This window comes from Polyodon spathula, chromosome 7 (genome assembly GCF_017654505.1).
Source record: "Polyodon spathula isolate WHYD16114869_AA chromosome 7, ASM1765450v1, whole genome shotgun sequence".
In the NCBI taxonomy this organism is placed as follows: Eukaryota; Metazoa; Chordata; class Actinopteri; order Acipenseriformes; family Polyodontidae; genus Polyodon; species Polyodon spathula.
This window is the reverse complement of record NC_054540.1, coordinates 52,391,179-52,409,689: the sequence shown is the minus strand read 5'-3', so window position 1 is coordinate 52,409,689 and position 18,511 is coordinate 52,391,179. Positions and strand designations below refer to the sequence as shown.

The 18,511-nt window shown below is 36.6% G+C and overlaps 1 protein-coding gene across 1 annotated transcript; it reads right to left on the bottom strand.

The window, feature by feature from the left end:
• Nucleotides 1–7,123: 7,123 nt before the first annotated feature.
• Nucleotides 7,124–14,186, bottom strand: LOC121318766 (terminal nucleotidyltransferase 5D-like). Its single transcript, XM_041255799.1, has 3 exons — nucleotides 14,043–14,186; nucleotides 8,904–9,506; nucleotides 7,124–7,847 (listed from the first exon to the last, which is right to left on the bottom strand). The coding sequence occupies exons 2-3, from the start codon at nucleotides 9,495–9,497 to the stop codon at nucleotides 7,260–7,262; spliced, it is 1,182 nt and encodes a 393-aa protein (XP_041111733.1). The 5' UTR covers nucleotides 9,498–9,506; nucleotides 14,043–14,186; the 3' UTR covers nucleotides 7,124–7,259.
• Nucleotides 14,187–18,511: the final 4,325 nt, after the last annotated feature.

The following is an 18,511-nucleotide window of genomic DNA, read 5'->3' as shown; positions in this document are numbered from 1 at the left end:
GAAGAGGAAACTGCAAAATTAAAAAGCACACGTTTACCATGGTGAACTTTTATAAGACATCTGTTTTTTGTTATATTGCTTTTAAAGGAGATCCATTTTAATATTCCAAATCAAGTCAGTCAAGTCACGGTCCCCTTCCTGATACAGTCAGATCTCACCTGGCTTTGTTTTTTTGTGAGGGGACATGTTTAGATTAATCATTCGAGAGCACCTTCCTGAAAAGCAGAGTAAAGCATGTTATTCAGTGTGCAGGTCTTGCTTGTTCCAGTATGCTGCAGACAGCCACCCCATTGGTAAATTGCATGTCTGCTCCATAGGCACTCAAAGGGCAGGATCAATAATGCTCATTCCTTCATATATATAATCCATGTGTTCAGCACAGAAGGGGTTCAATATGATAGAATGTGCTTTACACACAGGGGTGGAGGGTTCTGTTACCATAGCTGTGAGGACTGGCATGGACTTCCTCTCTCTTTTTAAAGAGTGGAAGCGCATTGCCCCGCAGTCCAGCTACAGAGGAACTATCCTTTTAGATTGGTCTCTGTTCTCCCTTGGTTGCTCTGTTTGTGACCGAAAGCAAAAGTGTCCAATTATATGATTGTTTTGTTATGCAAGATTGCATACCAGGACTCAAGACATGAAAGGGTAGTGTACTAACCCACTGTGCCACCTAGCCACCAACTCCCACCTTTTCAATGAATTAGCCTGCAGCTTCTTCCATACGTGACATAACAAAAAGAAAACATACCAGGCTGTTTAATAATATAAAAATAACTGTTTATTATATATGACAGAATAATTCAAATACACAAAAAAATCTAATAAATAGCTGACAAGAGCAAGCGAAAATATTTTTACCACACAAAACACCGACACACACTTTAAACCCTCCACCCTCAATGACCTTACATTTATTTTTTAATATTGACACGTAATTAAAACCTTGACGTTATTATGTGTTGCTCTCTTGAAGACTCTTACAGTACACCTACACTTCATTGTAATTGAAACGAACCCTAGGGAAAATTTATTTTGTCGGCAGCGGAAACCAAGAGAGGTTTGCATTGACATTAGTCTTCAGTGAATGCACTTTTGTTTCTGATAATCAGAAGCACAGGTCCTAATAAGGCATCTATTATTGAACCGCAGTGGGCAGGCTGTATTAACCATATACATGCACTACCCACTCTTCAATATAATACTCACAAATCATAATAAAGTCATTTCAGCAATCTTAAAAAAAACAGGGTCACATTTTCATAGTACTGGTAATGACCAGTCTGATTGTCAGAACACCATGTGTATAATCAATCAAGCCTTTATCAACAGACATTAAAAACAGGACTGCACAGGAAAAGAAAACATTTGCAGTATAAAATATATATTATCTTTGCTTTAGCTTTACAACGTACTGCATTCAGTCTTTTTTTTATGCATTTTAAAAATCAAATAAAACAGCAGTAGACTGTGACCTGTGATGATGACACAATTGTATTCCAATGACATGTAATAAAGACATAGTAAAGAAATACAATTGGAATTTAGCAATAGAACACTTAATCAGAACATTTGTTTGGCTGTTGTGGTGGGATAGGATCTTTTTTTTTTTTTTTTCAAAGAAAACATAAGGACATTGATGAGGACTTGTTGAAACGATTGTCCAAAATCATTAGAAACTTTCTTTTTAGTTATGAATATGCTGTGGTTTTATAACATTATGATAAGGAAAGTTGGGAATCGGGTATATTTTATGCTTACAAAGCAGGGGAAATGGGTCAAGTTTTCACTGGTAACAAATGTTAATTTCTGGATTCTTTTCAGGGTTCGAGATATTGTATTATCTAATATCATACCTACTTTACAGTTGTATGAAATCTGGAGACCCACAGCAGGAGGAAAGAAGTTTCCTAATTATTTTAGAGTTAACCTAAAAATAGGACTGCCTCCTACATTAGGTACCATGAATAAAAACGAGCCGCTTCAACTTTAAACTTTAAAAACCCTCTACAGACGTGACCGCCTTGACCTAAATTACGTCAAACTGCTGCTATGAAGCCCATCTGTAAAACAAACAGGTGATTCGGGTCAGTCTGGGAGCTCTCGTTATCCATTACAAACCTCAACATTAAACTGGGCGAGCGGTGATTGACTGCAAATCCAACAAGAAGAGCTTTTAGCGAAAGTGCCTCGAGTTGCTAATTTGCTCAGGAGACTCCTCAGACGAACAACTTGGCAATGAAAAGCACTGAATCGTCATGCCACGGCATCACGACGCTGCTCTCCGAATTCCTTCATTCACTTCTGTTTCCCGTGCGTCTAGCCAGGGCCATAGCGATCACTATAATGATGGGATCAGAGATCTGTAATTGACAAGATAACAGCGTGATAGAGGTAGTCATTTGTTCAACCCCTTAGCCTTTATAAAGACTTTTATCTAGAGTGCAACCCAGGGCTCTGAAAGCGATCTGAGGACTGGAAAGCGAGGGGCAGCAACTGGAGAAGACATTAAAAAAGAAAGCTACAGCAAAAAAGGACGTGCCTCTTGAAGATTCAGGGAACAATACTGGTTTAAAATCGGTTATAAATAACTAGCTTTCAAGAACTCAAAAGTCTATTCTCCAGGTGTAAGTGGAAATTTAAAAAAAGAAAGACATTTTTGAGGTCTTAGCCGTTTATCAGAATTAATCAACAATACACTGTTCAGATTTACATTCACTATTGCCTTGATTAACACCGCCTTTATAAATAATACACAAATGGGTTGAAAAGAACGGCATTACTAATTTTAGAAATGTTTTAATAAAAGATATGAGCAGCAGCAGTTTGACTTCAATCACACAGCTTGTTTATGTATTTCTGTTTTTTATACATGACCCCAAAATTGCGCCAATATTTTATACAGTACTGTATGCGCAAATGTTTTGTATTCACAGCAGACATTTATTAACGAAGTACTCTATAAAAAGAACCTGCAAACCTGTAGAATTGAAACATTCCCTGAAGTTCACATTGAAAGGGTAGTAAATGGTTTCAGTTTGATATTTCTTACGTGGCTGTATTTATGAAAAAGCTTCACTGCTGCAAGAATGGGTGTCAAAAATAATACACACTACCAACACCATTCTAGTCCAGTCATTGAACCTCAACGATGCATCTCGTTAGCGCTCCCTCTGCTGGTGGATATCAGTATCTACTGTCCACACACTTACAAAGCCCTGACTGCTAAACTAGGGGCTGGCTTGGATACAGTGGGGCGAGTGATTATTTAAAAATTGTGACGAGCACTATGTTTAGTATCCTTATGAAGTACATGCTATTGGCATTACAGAAACAGTGGAATTGTTCGAAAATTAGGACGGAACAAAATTAAAGTGAAAGTCCTGGGTTAACGAGGGTCCCAAAATAAAAAAAAAGGCTCCCCTAATTGACTGGGGATATTTTTGTTTTTCCTCTAATTTAAAAATAAGTGAAGGCTATACCTTTAAAAATAAAACGTACTGAGGTTTATATGGAACTGTCCTCAGTATTTTACAAAAATAGTCTTGTAAAACAATGTTAGCATAATGGTTTACTGATTTCCTCAATATAAGTTTTCCTCAATATAACTAGTCTACCTTCTCATAGACATGACAAACAAACAATTCATAGTACGACTGGGGTTTTTTAATATGGGTCCCAATTATTTTCGTATTTATAAATCTTGAACTACAAACATTCCTGTTTAAATCCTCCATAGTGGTATATAGTGCAATGACTGTATTCTTTTAGAATGTAATGTGTACAAGCATTTCGTTCTCGTCCCAGATCTATTAAAATTGATTAGGACAGAGTCTATGGACAGAGTGAGAGCGAGAGTTCCACTCTTGTCAATGAGTGTCATTTTGGTACAACACTTATTGATTACGAAACACCTCCAATGCATTGTTAGCTATTGCTTCTGCATGACCCTCCACACACAATGGACATGCATACCCATTCATTTGGATACCTCTGTTAAACACTCTTATGGAAACTCCAGTAACGACTACAAGGAGACTCCAATAGGCTCAATAAGGTTTTGAATGGGTTTCTACTCAACAGAACAGGCACCCACTTAATACAAAGACTTTACAAATGAGGGTTGTTTGTATTTCACAGCTCAATATTTACATCAGATATTGCTAAATCTATAGCTTTATCAGTTTCTATTCTCTTTATTAGCTTGCTGACCATTTTCCATGCTCCTCTTGTTATTGTGCAGATAATTTGTTTCTTTAGAAATATGCCATGTGCCACACATACAAATAGCAGCCCAAACTACAGCCCCCAATGTTTCTTCCCTGGACTGGGAAAGACTCATTTGAATTGATCTATTAGTAACTGATCTTTCTACTGCAAATCTGCATGTGTGCATCAACTCAATATTAAACAAACAAATTAACAATTGAATCAATACAAGACCCTTTGTAAAGATGTTTAGAAAACTATTAGAAATGAACTAAAAAAAAAAACTAACCAATGCAAGAGTGCAGTGAAAGAGGTACTGAAGTCCTAGTTAAGCCATAATATATACTTCGTATATATTGCATATATATATATATATATATATATATATATATATATATATATATATATATATATATCTATATTATATCACTACTTGTCAATAGTTATGTAACTTTTATACTGCATTTTGAGTAACTCAATAGTGACTGTAATTTGTATGCATTTTTGATTAATAGAAAAAAAACCTTTATCAGCTTCCCCAAATAGATACCTGTAAAGCTATTAATGGAAAGTGCCTTTAATGGTTAATTGAAGTAGATTGCTATCTGCACAGCATTGACCAGCAAGTAATAGATGATTAACAAGGTGTCAATTAAATGCAATTAAAATGTTTAATTTGAAGTGGAACCATTTTGAAAGCAGCATTTCTCCTCTTGTGAGGTTAAAATTGGAAAATTCATAAGGGTGCTTATTTAAGAACAGACTTTGACACATTACCTGAGACCAAAATACATATTGTTCCCTATATATATTTAATAAAACGTGTTTAAAAATACTCTTTATGCTTTCATGGTATCTAATGTATTTGAAATAATAATAATAATAATAATAATAATAATAATAATAATAATAAATAATAATAATAATAATAATAATAATAATAATAATATAGGGTTCATATGAGCTTTTTCTGGATATAAGCACTTGTGTGTTGTATTTACAAAACCATCTTTGGTTATTGTTTACTGGTTAAATCCTGACAAGAAAATACTTGAAGGGTTTATTTTCATATCCTGTAAGGTACACAGATGTATACAGTAGGTGATCATCTAAAGTAAAAAGGTGCTGCTCTACAGTGTGACTTCCAGGTGAAAATGAACTCGCCTCCATCTGTATAAAATGAGGCTGAACTTCAGCTTGTCACTTCCTGCCAGTGCTTTCCTACAGCAGCTCATCTGTCACATATCAACATAGGATTTGTTTAATTTAAGAATATTTAATGTTCTGAATAGTTCCTTCTTGTGCACTCCTATAAAAGCGGTTGCCTTTGCATTCTATAAAGAATCATAAACTCCATTCAGTCTTTTACTGGAACCATTCTTACATACTGAACTTCTGTACACTGGGTAAAAAGAACCATTTGATCCAAAATAACACTATCTAGGGGTTCCAAATAATAATAATCTTTATATAGCGCCTTTCGTAGTGGACCACCATCACAAAGTGCTTTACAAGATATGAGATTAGGGTGTGTGAACTATGCTTCAGTTGCAGAGTCACTTACAACAACATCTCATCTGAAAGACTGAGCACAAGGAGGTTCAGTGACTTGCTCAGGGTCACACAGTGAGTCACTGTCTGAGCCAGGATTTGAACCAAACAAGGTCACAGGACTCATTGTATAGACCACTTGTTGTTCAATATATACTGTAAGAATGATTTTTTTTATAGAGCCTAAAATCAGGGATTCAAAGGAAAGACATTGATATAGAATACTGTCAGATTTAAGTGTTCAAGAAAATCTGCTGACAAAATGCCCAAGCTTTATCAATGGGAACCATACAAACTATCCTTTTTCAATGAATAGTTTGGCTTAAGCCTTTACTTCTTTGGTCTTATACAGGCACGCGACTGCAGCATTATAGCCAGTGTAATAGGTAGATGAGGGAACTGGTAATGGTAAAAATCTTACATTTATTAAGGAATTATTCTACAAAACCTGGCATAATATTAACACTGCTTTCAAATGATCTCCTACTAAATGACATTTAGAAAATAAATATTTTCATCTCAGTAAAAAAAGAAATCCAATATGGCACATCAGAGTTGTATGTAATTATGGGAAACATAATCTAATACTTAATACGTTCTGTACTGTATTACCAATATTACTGTTTCAGAACTAGAGCGACAGATGCTATATTAATGTTGCCATGTTGCCAATGGCTGTGTGCAACACACTGTTAACATTATTGTATTCACCTACAATCTACAAAACCATATGAAACAAAAATGAAAGCCTTTTTAAATTCACTTTCTCAAAATGAAGAACTTTAAATTAGTTGCTCTGGTTCTAATCCATATGAATATTGGTATGTGAAAAAAAGTTAGAATGTAAGAACATATCGACCGATTCTTGTTTAAATAGATTTAAAATGGACAGTTTGTTAAAAAATGTTACCAAAATTTCTATTCCTTTGCAGGTCTTCAGAAATGTGGAATTATCTTCCATCACAACAGTTACTTCTATCTATAGTACTTACTTGTACTATATCAGGTACATGTGGCTAACATGGAGTTAGCAGGAGCTACCTGACCTTATACCTGTAATTTTGGCAAAGGAACAGAGCAATACAGATATGGCACACTTTACCGTTCATTACAAAGGTAGGGTATGAGTTAGTCACACAACCCTGCCTACTTATTTCTTACACCAGTTTCAAATTGGACCTGCATTGACCCACTATAATTAGATTCATATTTTCAACTAGATCACCCAGGTAACCTCGCCTTCTAGTTGATCCACTGCACTGATTTCTGTGATGCCTAGCCTTACAATGAGAACTTTCTGCAGGTCACTGGGCTCTGTGCCTGCAGTGCGAGCCTGCAATAGCTACAGGCAAGAGTTATCTGGAGCTTTTTGAGATAAGGGACTCTGCATGTAGGCGGTGCATCATTGACCAATTGTTAAGATTTCAACCTGAAATATTTTCATTCACACACTTTATTTGAATTTGATTTCCCTCTATCTTTATTACTACTCCCACCTTTCGCTACACCAGACCAGTCTGCATGTGGATGTGCAGTGGATAGGGGTGGTAGATGATCGGCGGCTGCCCATGAGCAATGTAGTAGTTGCTGAAGTTATGGTCACTCATGTAGGGCGCTGGTTGGTAGTAGCAGGTCACGTTGTTTGTGTTGGGGATGATGTTCTGCTCGCCAAGGACCTTTAGAGCCAGAATAGTGATCATGTTGAGAGTCTGGCGCCGCTCATGGCCCATTAGGCAGACGGTGCTCTCGTTGATCACCCTCCTCAGGGTCATCAGGTAGTCGTATTTGCTCGTCTCCTCACCAATGAAATGGTTGCGCAGGTAGGACTCAATCTTTTGCTGCTGCTCGTTGACGTCCGGAAAGTCGATGAAGAAGCGTGAACACATGTAGCGCTCTAGGGTTTTGAGCTCTGTCTCACAGGCTGGCTTGAACTCCCTGACCAGCAGGTTGCTGTACTTAAGGAGTCCACCACCACGGATCTCCTCTGGGTTCCTGGTTGCAATCAGCCGGTAGCGCAGGTGGTCCATGGCCTGCTCAAAATCTCCATACATGCTCTCGGCCACCACAGTCAGGGATGGCAATATCTTTTTCTGGGCCAGGGATTCAGTGGCCTGGGCTGCTGAATCCTTGTCCTGGGCTGGCAGTGTCTTGTCCCAGGCTGGTAATACTTTGGCACTGACTTGTAAATCTTTGGCCTGAGCTGATGAATCCTTGAGCTGATCTGAAGAGTCCTTGAGCTGATCTGATGAGTCCTTGAGCTGATCTGACGAGTCCTTGTCCTTGAGTGGCAATGCTTTAGTCTGGGCCACCAATTCCTTTTCCTGGACTGGCAAGGCTTCAGCATGGCCTGGTAAAGCTTTGGCATGAGTCCTTACCTCCGTGAGCTTGGCTGGTAATGCCTTACCCTGGTTCAGGGACTTCTTTTCCATGACAATGCATTTCTTGGCCAGTGACTCCTTGGACTCTGCCAGTAAGTCCTTGATCTGTTCTGGCAATGCCATGATTTTTGTCAAAGATTCTTTATCCTGGGCTGGTGCTATCTTGTCCGTGGTCTCTGACTCCATGGCCGCTGTCAGTGATTCCTTGGCCAGGATCAGGGACTTCTTGGCTGGTTTCTGGAACTCCTTTATTGGTGTCAGTGATACTTTGTCCTTTGTTGATGATTTTTTCCTCTGGACTGGTGACTCCATGTCTTGGGGTGGGGTTTCTTTTCCCTGGACTGGTGACTCTATGTCCTGGATTAGTGTTTCCTTGCCCATGGCTGGTGACTCCTTGTCCTGGGCTGGTGATTTCATGTCCATGTTTGGTGTTTCTTTGCACTGGGCTGGTGACTTGTTGTTCCGGATTGGTGTTTCATTGCTCATGGCTGGTGTTTCCTTGCACATGGCTGGTCTTTCTTTGCCCTGGTCTTGTGACTCACTGCCATGGGATGTTGTTTGCTTGTCCAGGGCTGGTGCCTTGTTTTCCTGGACTGTCAACTGGTTTTCCTGGCCCAGTGATGCTTTGGCCTCAACCAGCAATTCTTCTTCCTGATCCACTGACCTTTGAGTCTGGGCTGGCAATGTCTTGTCTTGGGCTTGCAATTCCTTGTCCTTAGCATGAGTTTCTTTGGTCTGTTCAAGGAATTTCTTGGCATTGGCTATTGCTGCCATTTCTCTTTCAGAGTCCTGGTAAGACTCCAGTATGTGGTCCAGGATAATCTGAAAGGAGTCCACGCTGAACTCAAACTGGCGCCGCATTGAGTTAACAAACTTGAGTTCCACATTTTTCCCACTGTTGTTGGAGAGCGAGATGAGGCTCCAGCGGTCATGCTCAGTGGAGACCTTGACCATCTTCTGAACGTATGCATCCTTCATGGTCAGTGCAGTGATTTTGTCCTTGTTGACGCACTTGGGCAAGAAGTCTAGCAAGCAATCAAGGACTACCTCCTTCACGATCTGGAAGTCCTCTTGCTTGGGGAGCTCCACTCCAAAAATAATGTCCAGATCCTTATAGCTGGTCCCATTCTCCTTGACCAGGACGTGACTTGCAGTCGAGCCATTGAGACGGATGTCATGGACAGTTATCTCCTTTTCAACCAGTCTCTCTTTTACCACATGGATGATGTCCTTGGGTTTCACCTGCAGTGTTGGGAAGTTGCCTCTTCCATGAATGGGTATCACTTCCGTTAGGACCTGGTCTAAAGTGTGAACTTGTTCAATTGTCAGGTTATGAAACCTACGGCCTGGTTTCTCAGTCATGTTGGTAAGCTGTAAACAAACACAAAGGAAAAAATAAATGTTAGACCCAGCTTTATCAACATCAAATGTTGACTATATTTTAAAAATGGTTTCTTCCACAGAACTTCCTTATGTCAAATAATTTTAACCTCGCAGGTACAGGCCCTTTTTTGTTCTGTACAAAGCATGCATCTTCAAAGGAGCTGTCTGTAGCAATACAGTACCTTCGAATGAAATCAAAGTAAATTAATCTGTAAGTATTCCCAATAGTTTAGTTTTTTTTTATAAAATACATGTATCTGCCCACGATCCTCAGGTACTGTATATAGGTTATGAATCTTTGCAAACAATCTATTTATCTGTTTCAAGGTGTTTTATAAATATCTGAGCTGTTTTCCTCATTAATTTCACTTAAGCTCTTTTGTCACTTGTCTGTACTGATAAATCATTTATTCTTCCCAGATGCCCATGAAAAAAAATCCAGCTAATGATCAACAAACAGTGAGCATTTATATAATATGTTTATAAAAGCATGTAAACACCATTTTATTTTCCTTATTTATAATAAATAATAAAAACAAAGTATATATGTTACACCCTGTTAAACATCTTGACATAGTTTAATTAAAGAATAAAAAGTAGTGCATTTAAAAATGCATAATATTCTGTATCCTACAAAAAAAGGTCTCTTTATATGCTCTTCTGATATGTGTTTAATAGTTATGGATGAATCTGGCATTTGCTGCTTCAGATTTTATTGACTCCATCTCTGGAATGGATAGGGTTAACTAGATGACTCACCCCCACCTTGGCTCAAAGCATTAATCATCCTGGTGTCATTGATAAAAAAAAGAAAATAGAAAAAGCTCTATCATCCAGATGAAGCACCATACAGCACAGCACTAAGCTCTTTCCCCATTTCATCCAAACACTACACACTAATGTTCTGCTTTAGATAACAAATAAAGTGTTGAACCGACAAAGCAGTAACCACGTTAATAATATGAAAAAGAGTTTTTTCGAATTTGGATTGCAGTGAATGGATGAGTGGACGAGCACAACTGCATGTAGAATGACTCACAGTTAAGGCTTTGTTATGACACAAGCAATGCTCCCCTGCTAGAAAAACATTATGTTATGAATTTAATTTTCTTAAAGTAAAATACTAAAAGACTTATACATTAAACTGCATGGGTATTATCGTCCAATGGAAACACAAATCTGTTTAAGAAGAGAAACAATGGCATGGAACTGGTATAAGATGTTGAACTGGAGCAGAAATAATGTAATGCCTATTTGAGTAAACCCAAAACTGTGAATTTGAACTGTGAAGTTTATTTGAGGCAAAACGATAAGAAGCTAAGTCAAGTTGATAAATGTTTCAGCTATTGCCTTCTTTAGCGCCTGCTGTAGGCACAATCCGAAGTGTCTGTTTACTATTATGGATGATGTTTATAGCACTTTCACAGCACCATCATTTCAGATTAAAACTATTTAGCTTGAGGGAAAATGCCATTGGCTACAGGTGAATCTGGAAACAATATATTACACTGCAAGGAAGCACTAAAGCGAATTTGTGTTGGAAAATGGATTAGAGAATTCAACCTTTAAAAACTTCAAATGCAATAATACCACCTAGTGTACCTGGAGCTTTTTCTTGCTGGTTACTGAATATAATATCTACTTTTCCCATTCCATAACTAAAAGCAACAGATCTGTCTAATGCATTTAAAGTCCAACTAAAGTACTGCAGAGGTACAGCTCACAGTTAGAGTATCTGGCTCAGTGGTAATGTGCACTGTTGAGCTTTTGCATTTCAACGTTGATACAATAAAAGCACAAGATAGTGGTGATCCCATGTTGATTAATGGACTCTTCTTTAATCAAATGTGAAGAGCAAAAACTGTTTTAAATCAATAGAGTAATTCAATTTGGTGTTAGGTCTAATCTGTTTAAATTTGCTCAGTTAAGACTTGTTGAAGTCAGCTCTGTGGGAAGTCACTGTACTGTTAATTATTGCATTAGTTTTTCTGAGATGCCAACATCGCATTCTCTGTAGACAAAAACAATATTGTGGCTTAAATGGTTTCCCTTTAAGGTTCAATTCATTACCTTTAATTTGTGTGTTTATTGCTCCAGCTGATGGTTGTATGCTGTAATGGCACTATTATTTCAAGGGGATACAGTGATGCTTCTCTTAAAGTGAAACTGACATCCAAAAGCTTTAATTGTATGAGGGGTTCTAGGGACACTATAACCCCAAGAGATGCTACTATAACGACAACTCCTGCTACTATTAGCACTTATATAATATATATATATATATATATATATATATATATATATATATATCTATATATATATATATATATATATATATATACATATATATATATATATATATATATATATATATATATATATATATATATATATATGTGTGTGTGTGTGTGTGTGTGTGTGTGTGTGTGTGTGTGTGTGTGTAATTAGGACACACACAACTCATCAATTTATGAGTTTAAATAATTTGGTGTCTGTTTTCTACCTTCTTCCACACTTTACTAATTGTGTGTGTCCTAATTACATAGAAAGATTGGTATGTTTTATACTGCAGCTATGCAAACAATACACCCCAGTTTCTTCATTTTCTTGCACCACAGATCTTGAGACAACTCAACTTGCAAATACCCTGTTTCAAATATTCTCCGCACAACACTGTTTGTAAAACTCTTGTTGCACATATACAACACGTTGATGTACCGGTATTTTATCACTACAGCGTGCCTCAGGACAATGACACTGTCTTTTTTGTAATGCACAGCGGTTTGCACATATACGTTTACACGTGGCGGTGGTGATACATACTATGTGGTGATAATTCATTCATGGCAAACATACGCCAGTGTTAGTAATATATAACTCAGAAAGAATCTATGTTGGTCGGCATGAATGTAAACCCGGCAATGTTGCAGTCTCTCCCCATTTCATTTTTTTATGCAAATAAGCCCGTGACTCATCTTTCAACCTGCATTCCAGACGCACCTCGTGTCTGTAACTGATCTGTTTTATATAATCCCAGGCAGCGCAGATACATAAAATCATTCCGCAAAATCTGCAGGCAAAATAGCATAAACAAAATAACCCGTTCTGCTTGTGTTGATTCTGTGTAGCCGTTATTGATCTGCTTATTAACTCAACGCCCTATGCAGAGTCATGCAGAGCGCTTTAACCACCCGCAGTGCCGAACAGAAAGCCAGTATGAAAACCTGCCTAATAAAATGAAGCACTGACGTTTCATAATACACCTGTACTAATGCTCGATATTGTAACAGCGTTTAAAATATGCCCGGCGATCTGCAGAGTCCAACATGTAATATGTGGGTTTTAAAATCATTACACCTTAAATAATGACAACCGTTGTGAAGGTTCTGCATAACTGGGAACTATTGAAGATTTTAAATAAATAAATAAAAGGATTCTATAGCTGGAAAAAAAAGTGACTCATATTGTTGTCACTGGCCATGTGACATTCATTCATTCATAGACAAAGGCTCTCCAAGCATCTCACCACCCATAAGAGAGTTGGCTCAATTCCTTGTACAGTACTAGCCATTGCCTGCAACTGTTAACACCCCAAACAAACTCGCAAATAAACATCTATCTATCTATCTATCTATCTATCTATCTATCTATCTATCTATCTATCTATCTATCTATCTATCTATCTATCTATCTATCTATCTATCTATCTATATAGATAGATAGATATCTACACACGACGTAATTCTAAGCTATGAAGTAGTAATATGCTTTAAGTGTGGTCATTTCTAATCTGTTCTAGGTTTTCTTTCGCAGACTAATGACACCGATTTCTTTCACATGAAAGGAAAAGTTTCTTAATTAACAGGTACACATTTTAACCCCCCCCCCCCCCCCCCCCCCCCCCCCCCATTACAACTGTAGTTCATGTTACAATGTTTATTGGGATCCCTAGCACTCTGCAGAAGGGATCAGAGTGTAACACATAATAAATATTTATCATAACTATCAGTATTATCTTTAAAAGAAAAACGCATTGAAGTGGGACTTCACCCTAAGCTTCGAATCGCCATCGAAAATTTTACATTTTTTTTCTAGTTTCCGTAATAAATACAGTGTCAGTGTACTCACAATAAGAAAAGTAAAAAAAAAAAAAAAAAAAAAAGACTATATATATATATATATATATATATATGTGTGTGTGTGTGTGTGTGTGTGTGTGTGTGTGTGTGTGTATATATATACATATATATACGTATACACACACACACACACACACACACACACACACATATATATATATATATATATATATATATATATATATATATATATATATATATATATATATATATATATATATATATATATATATATATATATATATATATATATATATGACTATAGATATATATATATATATATATATATATATATATATATATATATATATATATATATATATATATATATATATATATATATATATCAGTTTTTATATATATCCTTAAAATCTTAAAAACTTACCGAAATACTTCTTGGTCTCACTTCGAAAGTAAAACCCTATAAGTGTTCTTGTTTTTCCACACGTTGTGAACCAGTGGTCTGTTCCAACAGGTGTCGGTTTGAAGAAGCGATTACAGTCTATTTTCTCAGGTATAGTAGCGAGCTTTGTTGTGTCAGGGAGTTCCAAGCGTCAGTTGCTGTCCAGGCAGAGCGTGGTTCTGAAATCAACTGCTGAATATCTTGCACTGTTTTCTAGCTCAGTCCTTGTAGCGTAAACCAGTTTCCATGACAATCTGGCGTCACAATTTTAAGGTGGCCCACAATGATAAAACAACAACATTGCAAAAAGCATTAAGTAGGTAGAGGGATGATTGCTTGTTTGTTTGTTTTTTTCCCCTAATATTTCCAGAATAAACTGTCTACTATTTTTTACCTTTTTTTTTTTTTTTTTTTTTTTTTTTTTATTAAGGAATTGTATTCATATCGCTCTTGGTTATTTATTAATATATATGTGCATGGGCATGTATGTGTTGTTGTTGTTGTTGTTGTTGTAAAAAGGCATGTCAGACATAGACTAATAATGAATAATTACTTCCAATTGGCCTGTAGTACTTGTATTTAAAAATGTGCAATGTTCTTTTCATATTCGCTTTAATTCAAGACCAAAGTAATGTAATCTGCAGTTAACGTAGGATGAAATAATTAAATAAAAAAATAACGAATACATCAATAAATAGATAAATAAGCAATCTTTATATTATCTTGATTGCTTTATGATTTAGATTTAAAACGGACTTGTCCTGACTTTGTTATCAATTATTCTCAATTTTGTGAGAATAATCGCTAAAACACATTGCACTTTCGAAGTTACAAAAATAGGGTCAAATTTAATGGCTAGACTATAATAACTGTAATTTCAAAGCTGACGAAGTACAAAAGCAAATTGTCAGATAGAGAAACAACATATATTTAGATGGCATAAACAAAAAACATAGTACTTTATTCCAGTTATATCTACGTTGCTACGTGCTAGTTGTCCTGTGTGTGTAAGTGTTTATATATATATATATATATATATATATATATATATATATATATATATATATATATATATATCTATATATATATATTATATATAAGATATATTAAGTACGCCTGTGCAATTTTTACAGCGTTAAAGTACAAAGACAATATACCAAAAGCAAGTATTTACAACAAAAAATAATATTAAATATGAATGCAACAAAGGTGTCTTTTTTAAAATGCGGAACAGCTGCAGCACTGAGTTGCTTATTGCTGTATACAAAGGACTTTAATACCCACGCTGAATGGTATTTCTAAAGCTATCTGTTTTGTAGGTGTCATCATATGTACTAAACCTTTCCAAAAAAAAAAAAAAAAAAAAAAAAAAAAAACAATGACAACCAGCGTCCAGGCGTGGGAAGTTATCAGTGGCCCTGACTCCTCGGAACCCAATGACGCGGGAGTATGCCATTGTCTGTCAATAACATCTGCAAAGCTTCACATTACTTACACGGTGAAGAGAATAATAACGTAAGTGTTAATGAGTCCCCAGGCACTCTTTGGAATTATAGATACGGGCTTTTGGTTCTTCCTTTCGTGAATAGTATATCTATCAATCATGTGCTTTTGTATGTATCGACGCAGAGCAGAAAGAGAAGAAGTTGCAAATAAGCTGTCTTTTGTATGGTAAACACTCAAGCATTTAAAAAAAAAAACAAGTCACTTATTTTAAACCCCCAGAAGAGAAGAACAATATTGCCCTGTTTGGATTTGATAACAAAGGCCTACAGTCAGAAAAGTGTGAAACTCCAGACACATTAGAGCTCTTTACACTTAAATAAAGCAAAATCACAAATCAGGACATTTTAAAATGATTTGTAAATGTCAGTTATGTGTAAAAGTGTTATTATGAAAGGCTCCGAGAAGTACCTATAGAAATACATTTGGGTTCCACCAATAAATTATGTAGATTTACTTAGAATGCATTAACACACTATCCAAGATATAATCAAATCAAACTGCATATTGTGCTTAATAGAACTTGTACTTTCCAAAGCTACTGCTGAAAATGTACAGCCTTGTTAATGACTTAATGACAGTTTTATACTGTCATGCAAAATGTTTTTTTTTTTTTAGATCATGAAAAAGGTGCATCTTCTAGTTTAAGTGAAGAAAAAACCGTATGCCTGGTTGACGAAATGTGATGAAGGCTGTTCATGAGGGTGGTTTACAATGGGGTCCAGATGTCTCCAGCTGGCTCATCTTATCAAACCTGGATGATACATAGAAATGATGCTTCAATGTTTATGCTTAATTTCATATGCACATTATGTACTATGTAAATGCAAATTTTGTAACAACAATAAGCCTGTTAAAATTAATCAGGATTACCGGTAGTGCTTTCAGTATATTTTGTGTTATGACAAATAAGACATCCTAATGGACATTAGTTACAATATAATTACATAGCACCTAGCACTGCAGTCTATGTACTTGCATTGTACCGAATGTGTAAATACTGCTACATACAATGAAATATCACTAAAATGGGGTTCATACTATTATGATAATTCCCTTTGTGGACTCTTTGGGACAGGGACAGCAGCAGGCTGTGAGGGTTCCCCAGTATTAGGCCCTGACAGACAGTACATAAAGCTACAAAATGTATTAAGTGACCGACATTGCAATGATATTGGCTGTACTTGTGTCACACACAGCTGGAATTACTCAGAAATCTACTATATGTGTGTGTGTGTGTTTATTATGCATGAAAAGTTGCTTCGTAGAAGAGATATTGCCTGGGGTAACAGCAATATGAATGAACATGAAGGCAGGCAACTACTGCCAAGTTACTGGTTATTTAAGAGGTCATCACAAATGACCTCTCATAGTTCAATATTTCTGTCAGCTAAGGGCTTAATGGGATCTGTATGGGATCTGTAGTGTATACACAATGTAATAATCTAGAACTAAACTTACAGTTTATTGTTCTGAATGTAAGAATTAAGAAAGTCATCAATTGGAAGGGCGTTCCAGAAGTCCTCAGTAATTCTCATGTAATATGTTAAATGTGTCATACATCTTCAAGCAGTACATAAAATGTTTTATATTAATAAAAATCTTATTTTATTTATACAGTATGATAAGCTAGATAGGAGATTCATTCTTCTGACTTGTAATAGGATGAGTAGAATTTATATATCAAGCAAATGGTATGAGTTTCCAATGGCTTAACCAGTTCAGGCATGGAGTAAAGGGTCATACGATCAGGGGATTGCTGGTTTGAATCCTGGTCATGTTGAGTTGTTGGGGGCCCACAGGGAGCACTGCTTTAAAGGACAAACTGTTGTGGATAGTTTTTCCCCAAGCGGACCCTGCCTCCAGGGTTCAGAGACTTGATCAATTCAGTGCCTTCCTGTAGAGTCAGCAATTAGCTTGACAACAAATACTAAGAGACCAGCAATGTGTCAGTAAATTCAGATGCATATTATTACATGCACTATAGATCCCATTAATTGGAAATTGAAATGGGTCTAAATGGAGAAAAGCACAGGGTAACACAATTTAACACAGGGAGGTCACTCGAGATGAGCCAGCTCAGCAATACTCTCATGGCCTATTTGTCTCATAATCACTTGGTATTTTTTTACATTGGCCCTTGAGCCCTGTGGTTAATCTTGTGTTCAGAATTCTTGTCAGGGAGGTAAAAGTCTCTTCAGTGAACCTCATTCTAAGTGCTTCAAAGGGATTTGAACTAAAGAGTTGTCATCGTTCCCCCTTTTGAAATGCACATCTTTTTTTTATTGCATTGTCAATATGTAGAGTTCAGATCTTATAGGATAAGATACTTTCGTAATGACTTTCGAGTGGGGGCTGGTTTTCCAGTCTCATTTTCCATGTTCAGCATGCTATGTTGTTTATTAGTGATGTCAGGAATTAAATGTTGGTTTCCCATCATATCACCCATGAGTTGCAGCAGCTAGTTGGTTTATGAACAGGAAATACAATGTCATGAGGTGATTCACCTATCATGTTTGAATCTAGTGCGCATTGATGATGCTGTTGAATGGCAGTGAAGCCTAAGCAGGTGTCTGAAAGGTCTTTTTTTATAGTTAAATAGCTGCTCTTATTTCTAGTCTGTGTAATGTAGGCTAGATCAGACAAAGTGTCTATAGCTTTGCATTGTCAGAATTATAGCAGAATCCAGATTAGCAGAGGATGCTTCTTCTATAAAGAAACTTGTCAGTGGCAGCTAGAACTGAAGAGCACCATAACAGAGACTGAGCAACAAATACAAAATAAAACACAACATTTCAGGAAATGCAAGAAATGCTAGAATGATGGTAAATGTCCTAAAAAGCTCAGAGGGCCGTGGAGCAAGCAAAGATAATGGAATCTGAAGCTACTTACTGTAATCTTTGGACCTTAATAAATGACAGTGGCTAAACTGAGAAGGAACTGCTTGC

Excerpts from the sequence above, each read along its gene's own strand:
- LOC121318766 (XM_041255799.1), bottom strand. The coding sequence starts at position 9,497 with ATGACTGAGAAACCAGGCCGTAGGTTTCATAACCTGACAATTGAACAA. Across the intron at positions 7,848-8,903 it reads ACTCTGAAAGAGAAATGGCA|AAAAAGATATTGCCATCCCT; the intron begins GCAATAGCCAAT and ends TCCCTGGCCCAG.